This window comes from Gracilinanus agilis, chromosome 6 (genome assembly GCF_016433145.1).
Source record: "Gracilinanus agilis isolate LMUSP501 chromosome 6, AgileGrace, whole genome shotgun sequence".
In the NCBI taxonomy this organism is placed as follows: domain Eukaryota; kingdom Metazoa; phylum Chordata; class Mammalia; order Didelphimorphia; family Didelphidae; genus Gracilinanus; species Gracilinanus agilis.
Genome location: NC_058135.1, coordinates 115,316,640 through 115,335,473, shown reverse-complemented (window position 1 = coordinate 115,335,473; position 18,834 = coordinate 115,316,640). Strand labels below are relative to the sequence as shown.

The 18,834-nt window shown below is 36.4% G+C and overlaps 1 protein-coding gene across 1 annotated transcript in view; it reads left to right on the top strand.

The window, feature by feature from the left end:
* Window positions 1-350: 350 nt before the first annotated feature.
* The window catches only part of TDO2 (tryptophan 2,3-dioxygenase), a 25,485-nt gene continuing 7,001 nt past the window's right edge, over window positions 351-18,834 (top strand). Inside the window, exons 1-9 of the mRNA XM_044680581.1 lie at window positions 351-438; window positions 835-937; window positions 2,742-2,832; window positions 5,833-5,903; window positions 6,834-6,961; window positions 11,184-11,370; window positions 13,747-13,854; window positions 16,960-17,071; window positions 18,454-18,511. Coding sequence (XP_044536516.1) covers window positions 404-438; window positions 835-937; window positions 2,742-2,832; window positions 5,833-5,903; window positions 6,834-6,961; window positions 11,184-11,370; window positions 13,747-13,854; window positions 16,960-17,071; window positions 18,454-18,511 — 893 coding nt within the window. The 5' untranslated portion in view covers window positions 351-403. The remainder of the gene's footprint in view (window positions 439-834; window positions 938-2,741; window positions 2,833-5,832; window positions 5,904-6,833; window positions 6,962-11,183; window positions 11,371-13,746; window positions 13,855-16,959; window positions 17,072-18,453; window positions 18,512-18,834) is intronic.

Sequence of the window (18,834 nt, the reverse complement as noted above, 5' to 3'; positions counted from 1 at the left end):
CAGAATAATCATTTCAAGTCAATAACCACAATGCTTTTCTATTGATCCATGCAGTGCACTTCTGCTTTAATACTTTGGATCCAAGTAAAAAGCTTTTCTGACTCCTACTGGAAAATGACACATTCTAAATGGAACATTTTTGCTGTTTAAAAACTTATGCAGCAATACAAATCAATTCCAGATCAGCTACTGGGGATGTTGCAGCTTTAAAATTTTATAAATCTTGTTCAGCCTCTGTGGGCATAAGTGATAGGAGTGGACAAGCAGAATGCTCAGAGGAGATTGGCTGCTCTTGGGTAGGCAGAGTACATAAAAGTCAGCTGTGCTACACCTGAGAAAGTCAAAGACGATCTCATTCCAGAACTGAGACAATCAATTGCCTTTGAGAAACTAAATCATTACCATGAGTGGGTGCCCCTTTTTAGGAAACAATTTTGGGTGAGTATAGAGTGACACCAAGTACTGGGTGACTACTTTGAATGGCTAAGGAAGATGAAGTGAGAAAGTTTAGATTGCTGAATAAATAAACTATGACTTACTTTTCTCATCTGAGGAGTCCATTGGCTCTACACTTTATAATTCATGGGTTGAATCTTAAGAGCTTTTACTAGTTAAATCAGTAGTTCTTTAACTTTTACTAGTTTTAATAGTTAACTAATTTTAATAACTAGTTTTACTAGTTAAATCACTAAAGTTCTCCTTCTCCATTCCTCCCTCCTTCTCTGTCTGTCTGTCTGTCTGTCTGTCTGTCTGTGTGTCTCTCTCACCCTCCCTCCCCCCTCATCTCCTGTCTTCTTCACTCTCTCTCCTTTGCCTTATTTATTGGGTATCTAGATATGCTTGGAACAGTTTACGCCTAGAAGACAATGAAGACAAATCACAGGCTGGAATAAATAAAGCCAGTAAAGGAGGACTCATCTATGGAAACTACCTACATGTAAGTGTCAGATTTAGGTGTTAAATATTGTTATGGCTGTCTGCTTGCTTTTCTATCTTAGCCACCAAACAGTTAGACATAAAAGTCTCTAGAGCTAAGTCTACATTGATCTTTAATACTTCAACCATGTGCTTTCTTATATCTGGGTCTCAGACGCACATGCATACACATAGACCCACAGAAACATACATATACACATAAAGCCTGGAAACTACTCCAAATCTTTATATAAGAGGTATCTTGACCAAGACAAGCTAATGGAAATGCAAGCCAGCAATCTAATAGCATGAAGTAATCAATCCATTGGTTATCAGTGAGAACCAGGCATGTTTGAGACAAAAAAAAAAGAAATACATGTACTAGCCTTACATAAATCTGACATGCTATAGAAATGGACAACTCTATTAACCAATCAAGTCCGTTAGCAAAGCTCATTGTATTGCTATATCACAGAAGTGATGAAAATTGTAAAGGGACAGATTGCCAAAGTACAGGAAGCAGTTATTGCCCAATTTATGCAAACAAAGCTTTGTCAATAAATTCCTATCTAGTTCATGGAAATGATTCTCCTGTTGAGATATTCTACCTGAAGGCAAGCATATTAAAACTTGATTTAATGCCTACAATGCTTTTTGATTTTTAAATAATAACATTTGACATGTCAGATTAAGCATCTGGGATACTTTATTAGCTGTACCACCCTGGGCAAATCACTTCATCCTGTTTGCCATAGTAACTTATCTGAAAAATGATCTGGAGAAGAAAATGGCAAATCACTCCAGTGTCATTGCAAAGAAAACCCCAAATGGGGTTACAAAGAGTCAGACATGACTGAAAAGGAGTGAAGAATAATGAAAAGCTTTAGGGAAAATAAGAGGCAGCTAAGATAGCAAGTGGTAAAAATACTGGATCTGGCCAGGAGACCCTAATAAAAATTCTGATCTGCTCCTAACTACCGGTATGATCTTGGCAAATTCCTTGACCTCTCTGGGCCTCCAGAGGTTTTATTTGTAGAATGAGAGGTAGGATTAAATAGTTTCTGGGAGATGCCTTCCAACTTTCACTCTCATGATTTTATCTGTCAGAGTACAAAATCAGCAGACAAAGAGCAAGTGAACTTGGTCCTCTTGTTTCCTCCCCTATTGGTGTTATGATAGACTCAATGAGTTCTATCATCCCTTCCAGTTCTAAAATTCTATAATTTGCTTTCCTTCTTCCCTGCAGGACCTAGACAGGGACTTTTTATTTTTGTGTTTGTCTGCTTGGCACCTAGCACAGGATCAGGAACAAAGTAGGTGCTTGATAAATGCTTGTGACTTGACAGATTAAAAAAACAAGTTGTAAGTGATTTCTCCCCCCCCTCCCCCCTTATTTTCCTTGGAAGAGCAGATCGATTATTTCTTTGTATTTCTAGACTCAGCAAAAAGGTGAAGCCTCTGAAATCAGGGGACAGGAATAACAAAGATGAGATTGTTAAGCTTTTATGTGAGATATATGAAGTGGTTGATTAACAGACTTTCTAATGGTATTCTACTATAATTATTGTTACTAGGAAGAATAAAAGAAATGCATAGGGCATATTTATGTTACTGCCAATTAAAAACAAAATGCCAATTCATTTTATTGTTTGATGAAAAAAAATCATTGTTCAACCATGGTCTGTTCAGAAAAAAGCTGATTTAATTCTTACATTTTGGTGGGAGTTTGAAAATACTTATCTGCTTTTTATTTTCCTGTCTTTTAAAATTTCACCATGAGCATGTGGTGGGATTTCAGACTGATTCTCCTGATCTTTTTGTTAAAGCTGGAGAAAGTTTTGGATGCCCAAGAACTTGAGAGTGAAAAGAAAGGAAATAAGATCCATGATGAACATCTTTTCATTATCACCCACCAAGGTAAGGTGCAGGAGGGAGTGTGAACTAACAGTTTCATGGTACGCGGTCATTTCTATCACTCTTAAGTGTAGCAGTGATGAGCAAAATTATACTTCCATTGGCAGAAGAGGGAAGAACATAGGGAAAGTCTACAGCTTTGAATCTCTCTCATATAAATTCCCCAAGAGTCTCTTTCTGTAGGCTTATAATGGCCATCCATGTATGCCATAGGGACACTGAAGAGATTACTTAGGAATGGTTACTTATTTTCCCCCTTAACTTAATAGTAAGATTCCCAACTATAATAATTTCACAAAGAAATAAGACTTTGCAATTTTCCAACTTTGTGTTTGCAAAACTATATTTTAAGGAAATGGTGATAGGCGACTTCAAATGAAATGTTCTGGAGTCATGCAAGTCTTGCTCCAGATAATATAAAGCATAACTTTAGTATTCCTCTTTCCCTCAAATACCTTTAATTACTTAAAGAGGCCCTGGGTTCTCATTCAATCCACTTCTACCTTCCCACCTCCATCCTCTACCCCCAACTCCAGAGATTATGCTGGGATACTCAACAAGGAATCCACATTACAGATTTCAGACTAAATTTGTTATTTCATTAATATGGGAAATCGCCTCTATAGATGGAGATTCCATATGTATTTTCTCTCTCTCTCTCTCTCTCTCTCTCTCTCTCTCTCTCTCTCTCTCTGTATATATATATATATTACAACCTCTCTGAAAGTTAGGATTTTAGGGAGTTGCTTGGGACACTACAAGACAAAGTCACTGGTCTAGGCTCACTCAGTTTGTATATAACAGAAGTGGCACTCAAAAACAGGTCTTTTCCTGATTGGAAGGCTAGTTCTTTACTCCTCTAACAGTTCATTTTCTCTTTATTTCTCTATTTTTCTTCCATAAAAATCTACCAGTTCCTGATTTCATTCCCTCAAGGGTCATGTTAGAGGAATCTACCAGAACAAAGTTTGCTATATATTGTCACCCCCATCCAAATGACAAGACCTTCACCACTTTGGAGCTAATAGAAGGGATCCTGGGGCCTAGAGCCTTTTTTCCTAGCAGTTACTTTCTTTTTTTAATTCCTTAAATAGATTTTTATTGATGTCTTATTTCTCACATAATTGTTATTTCCAGTATCCTTCCTCTTCCCCCTCCCAGAGCCATACTTTATAACAATATATAAAATCCTACATAACAATATAACAAATGATATTTTTTAAAGAAAAGAAAAAAAATTGATACAGCTGATTTGATACATTGAGAAAAGTCTAAAAACATGTAATGTGTAACACTAGTGTATTCCCACCTCCATGAAGGGGTGAGTTGAGATGTCTTCTCATACCTCTATTTCATTCAAATGATGCTAGATTTTTTATAATTTGTTACATTCAATAAAAAAAATAAAGAAACAAAAAAAAAACCTTACTTTCTGTCTTACACTCAATACTAAGTATTGATTCCAAGGGAGAACAGTGGTAAAGGCTAGGCAAGCTAAGCGTCCAGGGTCACAAATCTAGGAAGTATCTGAGATCATATTTGAACCCAGGACACCATCTTCAAGCCTGGCTCTCTATCCCCACTGAGCCACCTTGCTGCCCCTATATTTACTTTTGATTGTTTAGTATGTGGTTATTTTTTCTATTTACATTGTTGTAGTTTAGATTATTTTCTTAGCTCTGGTTAATTCACTCTGTGTCAGTTCATGTCGATTTTTCCTGCTTTTTTTGTATTCTTCATATATATACTTATATATAAACATAAATATAAATATATATGCATATATCTATTTACAACTGTAAAGCAGGGATTCCATCCTGCCATCTTCTACATTACACAACACAGCAATATTCTGTTACTTTCATGTACCACAATTTATTTAGCCTTAGGGGAGACAGCACCATGAAAGTTCCTGCTTACTCTTCTCACAAGAACAAAAATCCAGCTTCTATTCAAAGTTAGTATTTGAATACAAAAGCTGAAGCTATTCACTTGTATATATTCCAATTGTGTTCAACTCTTTTTTCACTTCAAAGAAATAAACCCTTTGAATTGTGTGATGAAAATTGTAACTAGATTTTCCTAGTAAATTCCTGATTCATCAAATTATAAGTCAAGTACAGACTAGAGTTTGGGTTTTTAAAAAAGTTTTTTGACTTTGTTATTGTTTTCCTATATAATTAGTGTCACTTTGACAAAAGTCAGAGTAAAAGTGGCAACTTAAAAAAGAATATACTTCCTAAATGAGGTTAGACTCATACTGGATCAGTCTGAATAAAGATGTGAGAGAGAGTGTCGTGCCAAAATTGGAGCAAAATAATAAGACTTCACTTCTAGGGTAACATCTGGTGTTATTTCCTATTTGCCTACTGTCCTTAGAATTCTAGGCCTGAACTAACCATCAATAACAGTCAAGCAAAATATATTTTTACACTGGTCATGTACTAAAACATATATTTCATTCTGTATCTTGAGTTCATCACTTCTGTCAGGATGTGAGTAGCATGCTTCATCATTTGTCCTTTGGAATCATGACTAGTTGTTTCTTCTTACATCAGATTGATCAAAGTTCTAAAGTCTTTGAATATTGCCAAAGTATACTGAAGTGTTGTTATTATATAAATTATTCTCTTAATCTGCTCACTCTATTCTGTATCAATTCATGTAAGTTTTCTCAGATTTCTTTGAAAGCATCCCTTTCATCTTTTTTTTCTTATTTTTTTAAACTCTTACTTTCTGTCCTAATAACAACTCAAGACAAAATGGCAAGATAATTAGGGTTAAGTAATTTGCCCAGGGTCATACTTATAGGAAGTGTCTGAGGCCAGATTTGAACCTAAATCCTCCCTGCCCTCTTTTTGATAACTTCTTACAACTTACTAAAGTATTCCATTATATTCATATACTTAATTTGCTCAACCATTCTTCAACTGATGGAGATACCTTTAGTTTCAAATTCTTTGTCCTCCAAAACAAGCAGTAACCTTAATTTTCTTATTACAGCATATGAACTGTGGTTTAAGCAAATTCTATGGGAATTAGATTCTGTCCGGGAGATTTTTCAACATGGCCATGTAAGTCAAATTGATATTATTCTATAATTTCAGGACAGTGTTTTGTTTTGTTTGGAATGGGTATGATATATTTAGTAGGATGCAAAATCTAACCAATCTTGTTCAACAAGTATTTCCTAAGCATTTACTATATACAAAGCATTGATAAGAGATATTGGGCATGTACAGAAGAAAGCCAAAACAATGGCCAAAAAAGAACAATAATCCTTATTAACAAAGAAACAAGTCTGACTGGTGAGTCAGGCTGTCTTAGTGATTATTCTATTATCTATTCCTAAAAGTTGTTTCAATTACCTTCTAGCACCTCTAAAAACTTTGCTTGGGCATATTGGTGCTTCTGTGAAATAAATCCTTCAGTGGCCTGCCTTCTCTCCCATCCTCCTATATATAGTTGAAGGAACCGTGGCAAATAGAGATAAGTGACTTGTCCAAGGTTACAAAGCAACCTCAATACCATGGTCATTCTCTCTCATAGATACATACCAGGGGCCAGGAGAGTTAAGAGTGGGCATGAATTTTAAAATATAATGGTATAGAGGCCCATGTATAAGGCTTTTTTTCTTGGGAGGTTGCTCATTGACATTTACTAAAGAGTATAGTGTCAGTGATGGATGAGTGGGTTTTTATGATCTATCGGGCAAAGCACCATGTTGAGAAGATTTAATTTAGAGATTACTTACCTCTATATAATTTTGTGATATTTAAAATTTTAAAATTATAATGAGTACTTCTATTTTAACAACTTAATAGTGTATCTTTTATTTCATACATACATGCACAAGAACCTTTGGTCATATCTTAAAACTCTGATATTCAAAGTAGCATTCTTATGAATAGAGAGTAAGTTCATTTAAAATTTTCTAGTTTTAATTAATTATGTTTTCTAGAAATTGCATTTGTTTAGCCCTGATTTCATTCTTTAACTCTCAGGTAAGAGATGAAAGAAATATGCTTAAGGTTGTTACAAGGATACACCGAATTTCAGTGATTTTGAAACTATTGGTACAACAATTTTCAGTTTTGGAAACTATGACGGCCTTGGACTTCAATGATTTCAGGTATGTGTTTCTTAAAATTAAAAAAAAACTTACTAAGTATTTATCTTCTAATCCAATTTGCATGAGGAGAGCATTTGTGTGTGGTAGTGGCTTAAGGAGGAGGCAGAGTTGTATTTGAGAAAGTATTAGATTCAAGGGTCAAAAGATATGAATTTGAGCTCTAATTCTACTACTCTTTTCTGTGGTATTTAGCATCTGTGTCTATCAGAAAATCACTAAATCTCTTTAATCTTCAGTGACTTTATTTGTGAAATGTAAGCAATATTACTAGCATTATTGGCCTCCTTGACAGTTGCCATCTTGGCATAATGAATAGGGAGACTGCTTTTAGGTCAGGACAACTGGATTCAATTGTTACATCTTGGCTTTGTGATCTGGGAGAAGTTACTTAAACTTTCAAAAGTCCCAAGTCATTTTTTTAATCTTCTATGTTCTGTCTTCCAATCAATTCTCTGTTTTGGTTCCAAGGCAGAAGGATGATAAGGGTTAGGCAATAGGGGTTAAGGAACTTGCCCTGAGTCACACAGCTAAAAAGTGTTTGAGGCCAAATTTGAACCCAAGACTTCTCATATGTAGGTCTGCCTCAATCCACTGAGCCACCTAGCTGCTCCACAATGATAAATAGACTTCTAAAAATAAACTCTTACCTTCTGTCTTAGAATCAATACTAAGTATTGGTTTCAAGGAAGAAGAGTGGTAAGGGCTAGATAATTAGTATTAAATGACTTGTCCAGGGCTGGGGAGTGTCTGAGACTTGAATCCAGGACTTCCCACTCCAGGTCTGGCTCTCTATTCTCACTAAAGCCATTCTTCAAACCTATAAGCTACAGAGTAGAGTTGTAGAATGGTTGAGAATGTCCATGTCTTCACTGAGATTTCTCAGCACCAATGATGTCACAAGCTCAGATCCTTCCTTTCTTCCCCACTAAAAATTAAAAAAAGCAAAGAATTCTGTCTTTACAGAACTATAAAGGAAGCACTCTTTAAGTTGAATGCATCATGGCATCTCAGAGTTCAAAGGAAATATAGCTCAAACAATAGCTGAACAAAAACCACCTAATGACATGTCTGATGAGGGTCCAGCCTTTCCTTGAAGGCTTCTCATGAAGGACAGCCCATTATTTCTCAAAAACATCCCATCCCACTTTTGGAGTGCTCTAATTATTAGGAAGAAGATTTTTCTTACATTCAGCCTACTTCTACCCAGTTCTGCCCTCAGGAACATAACTATCATATCCCCTCCAATTCATTGCTTTCCAAGTTAAACATTTTTATTTCCTTCAATTATTGCATATTTTATATTTTATTTTATCTTATGTTGTATTTTATTATTTTCTTCCAATATCTGATATGCTCTCAGGACCATCAAACATCTTTGTTGATCTCCATCAGGTTAATTTCCTTTCTAAAGTAAGGTACCCAGAAAAACAACACACTGCTTCAGATACAGTCTGACCAAGGGAGTACACTTTCCCTTCTTTAGGATTCTAATCCCTTTTAATGTTAACTAAGACCATATTAGTATTTTTCACTGCCATGTCACAGATTGTCTCATATGGAGCTTTAGTACACAAAAACTCTTGGAATTTTTTAGGCAAACTAAATTTAGGCAAACTCACATCTACTCATGAGTTTGAATTTTTGGACCTTGAATTAAGAGTTTGCATTTATCTCCTATCTTAATATAAACTATTAGTATATTTGTTTTGGGCGAACAACAAATGAAGTAAATATAATATAAATGAAAGCTAACAAATAGTTCTGTCATGCCAATGAATGTTTTGTCACTATGCTCTGTGAGAATATTTGACAAGTATTTAAAAATTACTGGGAAAGTTCTACATTTTTTCCTTTAAATCCATATTGAAAATGATTATAAGGAAGTTATTAGGAGGGAAGGAAAGGAAGGAAACAAGCATGTATTAAGTGTTTATCATGTGCCAGTCACTGTGTTAAGCATTTTACAAATCTTCTCATTTGATCTCCACAACAACTTTGAGAGGTTTTTATACTTTCTCCATTTTGTAGATGAGGAAACTAAGAGATTCAGAAGTTAAGTGAGTTACCCAAGGTTATAGAGATAGTGCCTTAGGCCAAATTTGAACTCTGGTCTTTTTGACTTTGAGCCCAGTGCTATAGCCAAAGTGGCATCTAGCTGCCAAGCCTGGAAGCAATAGTGGCAATGGAAGGAAAACAGCTTATGTAACAACTCCCCACAAATATAAAGTTTTAGTACTTTTTATAAGGGCAAAGTGTAAAGGACACAGACACCATGTCCAATGTAAGATTGTATTCTGTGGTTCAATGAACTCAAAGTCAAACTGAGAGTCACTTAATTTTGGGCAAATTTTATTTCTATTTATCTATTTATTTAATCTCTGAAAATTTTATTTAATTAAAGAATTTAGGATATTTTCCCATGGTTACAAGATTCATGTTCTTTCCTTCCCCTCTCTCCACCCCTTTCCCATAGCCCATAAGCAATTCCATGGGGTTTTACATGTGTCATTGATCAAGACCTATTTTCATACTATTGATATTTACACTAAGGTGATCGCTTAGAGTCAATATCCCCAATCATTTCCCCATCAACCCATGTGATCAAGCAGTTGTTTTTCTTCTATATTTCTTCTACTCCCACAGTTCTTTCTCTGGATGTGGATAGTGTTCTTTCTCATAAGCCCCTCCAAGTCGTCTTGGATCATTGCATTGCTGCTAGTAGAGAAGTCCTTTACATTGGATTGTACCACAGTGTATCAGTTGGGCAAATTTTAGATAGCATAAGAATCAACTTGAGTTCATTCATTCACCCATCAAGCATTTACTGCTTGATAATTTACCCAAGGCGTACAGCAAGGTAGACATGTTGTTAATTTGTTATTTGATAATACTTTATAATATTATTTGCATAGACATGAAATAGTAAAATAATTGTTTGGGGCTTTGTTTGTTTTTGCTATGTAAGCCAAAGGAAATTTGGCCTTAGACCTAGAATCCCAAACTCCTCTTCTAACAGGGCCCTTCCTTCCTTGCTTCCTTCCTTCCTTTGCTAGGCATTTGGGGTTAAGTGACTTGCCCAGGGACACATAGAAGGAAGTATCTGAGGCCACATTTGATTCCAAGTTCTCCTGACTTCAGGCCTGGCACTCTATCTGCTGGGCCATCTAGCTGCCCCCATTCATTATGAATTGATAAATAAGGTACTATTCTAGGTAGGACCTGGGATTGGCTCATGAATTAAGGTATATTTGTTTATGGAATTCTCTTTGGAGCTCTTTTATGGATTTTCTGGTCCTTAGTCTAGCATTAATTCTGAGTTCATACACCATCATATTTCTCCCAAAGATGATATGTCTTCCTTTCATATATAAGAGTTTAAATTTAGGTTTTATACTAAATATGGGGGTTATAAAGTAATATTGTAGTCACCAATTATAAAATATTATAGCTTAAGTCAAAATGACTTTTAATAGCTTTTATTTACAAAGAGGTGGAAAGAGTGAAAGTCTAAATGTAGATAAAGAGACAGATTCCTAACAATCCTACCAGCTTTTCTCTGGTGAAGTCTGTTCAGCCCCTACGGGGGCTTCCCCAAATCCCTTGTCTCCATGTGGATTTCCCTGTAATCCTCAGCCAGAAGTCCCGGTGGTGTCTTCAAGCCAGAGTTCCACCAGTGCAGCCTTCTCCAAAACCAAGGCAGGAATCTCAGCCACTCACCCAGCAAGCTGAGGCAGGTTCCATGGAAAAAGACTCCTCCAAGCCAAGGCAGGGATCTCAGCCACTCACTCTAAATGCCTGGAAGGAATGATTCCTAGAGTCCAGTGATGGGCAAACTTTCTAAAGAGGGGGCCAAAGGAAAGGAAATGCTCATCTGTCAGTCTGTTTCTAAGGCAACACTTTGGAAGTTTCATTGTATTGTATCCTACTCATTGTATTCGTCAGATTAGGAATAGTGTCGTGGGCAGGATAGAACATTTCAGGGGGCTGCATCTGGCCCGCGGGCCATAGTTTGCCCATCACTGCCCTAGACCATGCTGGTCTCTTCTTTTATGTTCCTCTTTTCCATGTCACTTCCTGTCACTTCTTCTTTTTCACAGAAACCAATGACAATCTTTCAATTTGCCTAGCACTGCTCATGAGAAACTATTTCACTGAGTTGTAATATCAATCCATCAATCTATTTATTTTTCTCTTTTTTCTCCCTTCCAATTTATTCTCAAAGAGAATACTTATCACCAGCATCAGGTTTCCAGAGCTTACAGTTCCGACTTTTAGAAAATAAGATTGGTGTTCTCCAGAGTCTGAGAGTTCCCTATAATAGGAGACACTATCGGGATAACTTCAAGGGAGAGGATAATGAACTGCTGCTGAAGTCTGAACAGGAGAAAACACTCCTACAGCTGGTGGAGGTACACATTCAAATTGATTTTCCTTTGGAATTCAGAAACCAACAGTCTAAGGTCATTAATGGAGAGCCATTACCATAGCAGTACTTGGGAAATTCAGACAAGAGATCAACTGGATTTACCCTTTTCTTGATAAACCTTTCTCATAATTCAAATGAATCAAAAATAGAGTTTGAAAAGAATTTAAAACAAATATTGAAAAGAACAGATGTGGGGCAGCTAGGTGATTCAATGAATAGAGAGACAGGCCTGGAGATGGCCAGTTGTGGATTCAAATCTGACCTCAGCCACTTCTTCCCTATGTGACCCTGGGAAAGTCTCTTAACCTGCATTGCCTAGCCCTTACCATTCTTCTGCTTTGGAATCAACACTTTAGTATTGATTCTAAGACAGAAGGCAAAGGTTTTTTTTTTTTTAAAGAAAAGAACAGATGTTTCATTAATTTCAGAAATGCTCATTTATGTGGCATAACTTATTAGTCAATTATAAGTTATTCCTAAGTATTTGGTAAAGTAAGAATTCTAAAGGCTTCTAGGAAGCCCAGGCTGGACATTGCTTTGGATGGAGAAGGGGTAGAGATGTCTAGGCCAAAGTCCAAGGGTATGGCAAGAGGTTATCTATAGCCATAACTGAAGAGACTTAGCAGGGATAGAGATACCAAGAGGGGAGCAAGATGGGGCATTTAAAAGTCTGAGCCATGATCCTCTGCTGTGATTTGACACATAATGGGGAAAAGAAAATCTAATGGCAGTGTCCCAAGGGAAACGGACCAGGATTGTTAACTCATTTGTGCAGATTTGGGTGTTGGCGAGCTAGGGCAAGGAGTAAAATATTAGGGAAGGCTGCAGAGAAACAAGAGCATATGAGACAACAGATTGCATTTTAATTCCACCTGGCCAATGCCAGCTTATGTACAACAGTTGCCATAGAAACTATAAAAGTTCATTGGATCATGACTAAGGATGATCAACAACCTCTTCTGGATTCTGGCTGCTTAAGTATTAAAGTATCACAGATTGAGTTATGAATTATATAGACCACCACAGAGAAGTTCACTTGAGATATTTAATGATCAAGGAGACCGAGATGACCCCATCAATGGTTTTCTTAGCATCAGTAGAAAAACGACCTAAAGGTGTCTTCCTTAAGATGTAATTAGTAAAGCTCATAAGTAATAATTGATTAAATGATCAGGTAGACAAAGAATGAGGGAGGGAACAAACCTCAGTTTGTTCTTACTCAGAATCAGAACTGTGGAATTTTAACAGCTGGAAGAAACCTCCAAGGAAACTGAGGTCTTAGGCATGATTTTTTTTTTTTTTAGAAAAAGAATAATCTAGGTTGAATGGCTGAGTTGTCAGAACTTGAGGGCAATGAGACTGACTTATACATATAAGAGCAGAGAAAATGACCAACAATGCCAAGTATAAATTTAAGCTCAGCCAAGCATCTTATAGATGTGTATTTATAGTTACAGCAGTGCTAGATGAAAAACTGGTTAACTTCATCTTTATGACTGGAAATATAATGAAGAGGCATACCATATTAAATATGGGCAAATATCACATATTAATACATTCAGAGCAGCACATTTCACAACTGTACAAAATGGTTTTTTACTTTGGGTTATTAAGTAATTCTCTCTGGAATTAAATTCATCCAAATTGAACTGAATTAAAAATAATTATTAAGCACCTATTTAGTGCAAGATGATGGGCTACATGCTAGGGATACAAATGGACTAAGCCCTTACTCTTAAGGGATACATCCTACAGGAGGGTCAGAATTGATTACCCCAACACTAACAAGTACCATATAATTCAGTGGAGGGTATATTAGAGAGGTCGTAAAGGAGGAATCTGTTCTAGGAAAATATGAGGAGAGAGAACACAATTTCAGCAGCAGGAAATCAGGAAACATTTCATGTTGTGCTGAGCAAAACTTGAAAGCAAGATTAAGATTATAAAAATGATTTGGGACAGGAATGCTTTCAAGTCTGGGGGACAAATGCAAAGAGGTGGGAGACAGTATTGAGACTAGATGGAAGAGCTTGTAGTCTTTTTTTCCTGGAATTCAGAGGGCATGACATTAGTAATGGGGAAAGAAGGTGATTGAGTTCTAATGGATTATAAGGACCAATTTTGGTCTAGGAAAATAGGGAAGTAGGAGACACTTTCCAGCTCTTTGTAGGGAGGAGGTGAGTACAGACTATTACTGTTGCTGAGGTTCAATGAAGACAAGGTATACGTTAGGTGAAAAAGATGTTTAAAAACCATCCATGTTTTTGGATGGAGAAGGGGTAGAGATATCTTCTGTCTTAAGCTGTCTTAATTTATAATTTTTTTTGCATACTTACAAAGATATTCACTTTTATTTAAGGCATGGCTAGAAAGAACACCAGGATTAGAAACAGATGGATTTAATTTTTGGGGAAAATTGGAAAAGAATATCATAAAAGGTCTGGAAGAGGAATTCATAATGATTCAGGTATTGTTCTTTTTTTTTTTTTTTTTTAAAGCCCAAGACATGAGTTAGAAGGAAAACCGGTCATTCCATTTGAGTCCTTCATAGTTTTTCTCCTTTATGTTCTCTCTCTCAAAGACCTCAACCTTTAGTACTATATAGCTTTTAGTAATGTTCTAGTACTCAGGTCTTTTAATTCAGAGATTCTTTATCATTTTTTGTGTCATGGACCTCTTTGACAATCTAATAAAGCTTATGGATTCTTCTCAGAATAATGCTTTTAAATACATAAAATAAAACGCATAGAATTACAAAGGAAACCAATATTACTGAAATAGCAAAATACATATATTTTAAAAATTCACAGATATCAGGCTAATAATCTCTGCTTTAATTTGATTTCAGTCCAATTGGAATTGAACTGGAGTACAAATCCCATTTAATTACTTGTGTTTAATATAGGATGACCTCTGTATATACTAACTTTTCAGTAACAGTCACTCCAAGGTGGAGTTCCCGAGGATTTAGATCCCATTAGGGATGGGGATAGCTTTCCCAGTCTCTGAGGAGCCCATTGTTGCAATCAGCCCTTCTGTTTACTTCATTCTCTTCTTCCACTTATGAGACAGTCAGGTCTAATGGCTTGGTCACTTCCCAAGCTGGGTACTCACTCCCTCTGTCTCTGTCTCTGTCTCTGTCTCTGTCTCTGTCTCTGTCTCTGTGTCTCTCTGTCTATCTGTCTCTGTCTCTCTCTCTTTGTCTTTCTGTCTCTCTCTGTCTTCCTCTCTGTTTCTCTCTGTCTCTGTCTCCCTCTCTGTCTCTCTGTCTCTCTATGTCTCTCTCTCTATCTCACAGTCTCACATTAAAGTTCTATTTTTTTCTCCCTTCTCTACATTCCTTCCCCACTGAAAGCAAAAACAAAAAACACCAGAGAAAAATAACTCTTGTAAAAAATATGCATAATCATTTAGAATGAATTCCTGAGGCCTCTCAAGGACCTTCTTCTAGACTGTTTCTGTGATGTTGCTTTCTCTGCTCAGGTCGTACCTCTGTTTGGCAGACCTCAATTCCTGTTGGGGTCAGACCCATTGTCTGCTCTCCTTCCTACCCCCTGGAAGCCCCCACCCCTTCTGCCCAGGGGACTCTGCTGGCTCTGTTCAGGACAGAGATAAGCTAAACATCTCTCTCACTGCACTCTCCCTCCAATTTTTTTTTCCCACATCTCAGCCTATGGCTATTGTTGTAGGGGTAAGAGAGGTGGTAAAAATAGATAAATAAATATAACATTTGATAGTATGTACCTTTGGTCACCAAATCTTTAAACTCGGCCTCTTTTCCTTCATGGAAAGAACAGGTCCAGCTGAAAATATGCCTTTTTAAAAAAATTTTTTAAAGCAACAATGATGTAGCTGAACAGATTGTTCTGTCCTTTGGAGTATTTATTTTTTTCACATAAAGTTTGCTTGTTAATAATAAAAACAAGTTAAATTCTAGTTTCTTTAAATAAATGATTTAGTAAGTAAAATATTACCCAGTTATGATAAAATATTCAAAAACTATTCAATTAAAACACATATTCCTCAAGAGCATACTTTAATACCCTAATAAACTGTACTCTGTACATCTAAGCTTACATGCATGAGTAGGTCCCTGAAGAATAGTTAAAATATTATTTGCTTTCCTTTACCATCTCTCTCATTCCAACATGTAAGTGACTTGAGAGCAGACATTACTCTGGTTTTTCTACCTAGCTGCCCCTGATCATTATTAATATTTAATTTTTAATACAGAAATCCAAGCTTAGAGATTCCTGGGTTCAAATCTGGCTTCAGACACTTCCTAGGTATATGATCCTGGACAAGTCACTTAACCCCAATTACCCTAGCCCTTTCTCATCTTCTGCCCTGGAGTCCATACTTAGTATTGATTCTAAGATGGAAGGTAAGGGTTTAGACAACAATAAAAACAAAAACAATTTAACTACAAAAATGATTACACGTGAGTAGTGTGCACAGAACAGTTTGATATAGGACTGTAACATTTTGCCAGCCATCTAATACCAATAAATACATGATGGTTCCATTCAATGTGGGCAGCTAGATGGCACAGTGGAGAACAGTGCCAGGCCTGGAGTTAGATTCATCTTCCTGAGTTCAAACTGACCTCCCACATTTACTAGTTGTGCGATCCTGGGCAAGTCATTTAACTGTTTGCCTCAATTCCCTCATCTGTAAAATGAGCTGGAGAAGGAAATGGCAAACCTTTCCAGTATCTTTGCCAAGAAAACCGTAAATGGTACTCACAAAGAGTCAGCATGACTAGAAAATGACTGAACAACAAAAAAAAAAACTCATTATAGTCATGTTGATGGATCACAGTTAATTAGAATGATACATTTTTCTTTCTCCTGTCCAGTGAGCCATCACTGTATGGTTCATTTTCACCAAGTACAATTGATGAACCTCCTTTACCAATTGCTCATTAATGTAAATGTGATCGCCGTTGATTCCGGTAGTTATCTTAGAATTCCTTTGTCATCCTTCCTTTGCTTATTTTTGGAAGATCAAAATATTTTAGAGCTGGAAGGGAACTTAGAAATCATTATTATACCAGCTCCTTCACTTTACAGATGCAAAAGTCTGAGGCCCAGAAAGCTGAAGTATCTTTTTTACAGTCACAAATCAAGCAGGTAGAAGAATTGAAAATAAATCTAAAATCTTCCAATTCTAAAATCAATATTCTTTTCACTTTACCAGAGTGAATAAACATTTTCAGAATAACTATTTCTCTGGAATATGTAGGTACATTTAGCAAAGAAATCCTGACCAACAACTTTTATCTATTCACAAACTTAAATCACATATTAGGAATCTGTCAATGACAGGTCTCTTCTTCAGAGACAGTGAGCTCTTATTGGCCATTTCACCTATGGGATACAGTAAAGGAAATAGAGAAAAGAAGGAATGACTAACTGATTGATTTCCTTCAAAGAAGGTAAAAAAAGCAAACAACTAAAGCATTCATTCTTTGCTGGCTGAAGGAGGGAGAGAGAGTTTCAAGGAATTCTGGGGAAGTCAGAATAATTTTGGATTTTTTGCTTCTACTATCTATTGTTTCTTTTCTTCTAAGGCCAAAGAAGAATCAGAGGAAAAAGATGAACAGATGGCTGAATTCCGAAAACAAAAAGAAGTGCTGATGTCATTATTTGATGAGAAACGGCATGAGCATCTTCTCAGTAAAGGTAAGTCTCCTACCTTACACCCAGTGGCATATTAGTAATGTGCTATGGGTAAACAAGTAAATAAAGCAAACGAAATCTTTGATGATCCTGATTTTGGGATCTAAAGATATATCAAATATTGGTCATAAAGAAGAACTCAGAGAAGCACTGTGGCATAGCGGATGGAGAGCTGGCCTTGGAGTCAGAAGACCTTAGTCCAAGCCCTTTTGTCTTTTTTATCAGTTTTTTCAGTCATGTCTGACTCTTCATGACCCTATTTGGTTTTTATTTTGGCAAAGATACTGGAGTGGTTATTTCCCACTCCAGTTAATTTTCCAAATTAGGAAACTGAGGCAAACAGGGTTAAGGGACTTGCTCAATCAATAGCTAGGAAGTGTCTGAGGTCTTCTTGACTTAAGACTTGGCCCTCTAGCCACTGTGCACTCTGTGCACCTGCTCCAAATCCTAGTCTTGCCATGGACACATTCTGGGGCTCTGTGCCACTTAACCTTCCAATACTCCAGGCTGCTCTCTAAGATCACAAACTATAGAAGAGTTGTTGATGAGATGCACTGGTACAGAAAATTCTTTGGACCAAGGAAATCACAGATGTGGACAGTTCAAAAAGAATCTGTATTGTGACAAATGTAAACATTTGGGACACTGATGAAATCAATCAAAGAAATAAAAATACTGGGATCCCCTGAACAAATTTTTCTTTTGAAAACTTGAAGAAAAATATAACTCAGTTTTCCTACTTACAGAAGGCAGTATAGTACAGAGTAAATTGGAGTCTGAAAAGACTAGAATTTGAATTCCAAATGTAAAATCCTCTAAGACCATGGAGAAGTTAGTTTGCCTTTTGAGACTCAGTTTCCTCCTTTGTAAAATGGGATAATTAACCTATTAGTACTCTAAATTTCAACTTTTTAAAAAAAATAATGGCAAACATTAAGTCAAAGTTGAGTAAACTGTAAGCTTAGAATTAGGGAGAGCTGGGTTCCAGTTGTATCTCTTATGTGTTAGCTGTGTTGTTTTTTTTTTTTTTAATTTTAAATACTATCCTCTGCCTTTCACTCAATACTAAATATTTGTTTCAAAGCAGAAGAGGTGTAAGGCTTAGGCAATTGAATTTAAGTGACTTTTTCAGGGTCACACAGCTAGGGAGTATCTGAGGCCAAATTTGAAATGAGGATCTCCCATCTCCAAGCCTTGCTATCTATTCATTGAGGTACCTCGCTGCTCTTGTGTTGGTCTTTTTGGGGGGAATGGTGAATGTTGCTTTAGGGTAAACTCCATTTCAGGAGAAATACTGCACGAGATGGACAGTTAGTTGTTATAAAGCTGACAATAGAATCTTGGAAACTAAGCCATCTGTAGAAACCTTCCTATGTCTTTTGCAGGAGAAAGACGGCTGTCATACAAAGCTTTACAGGGAGCATTGATGATATATTTTTACAGGTAAGGTGACTTTAGAACAGGAGAAAGCTCATGTCATAATGCTAAAGTTGAAGAATTCAGGTTGTTGGTGGATAAATATATAATTATAAATTGCTTGCTTACTATTATTAAATTATATTTAACAAAATGAGTAACATTCAGCTAGACTTCATTATTTGTTCCTTCAGATATTAAAAGATTCACTTCATAACTCAGAGAATAAAAAAACTAGTAAAAGAAATTTTCCTCTTTCTTCCTCCCTCCTTCCTTTCTTCCTTCCTTCCTTCCTTCCTTCCTTCCTTCCTTCCTTCCTTCCTTCCTTCCTTCCTTCCTTTCTTTCTTTC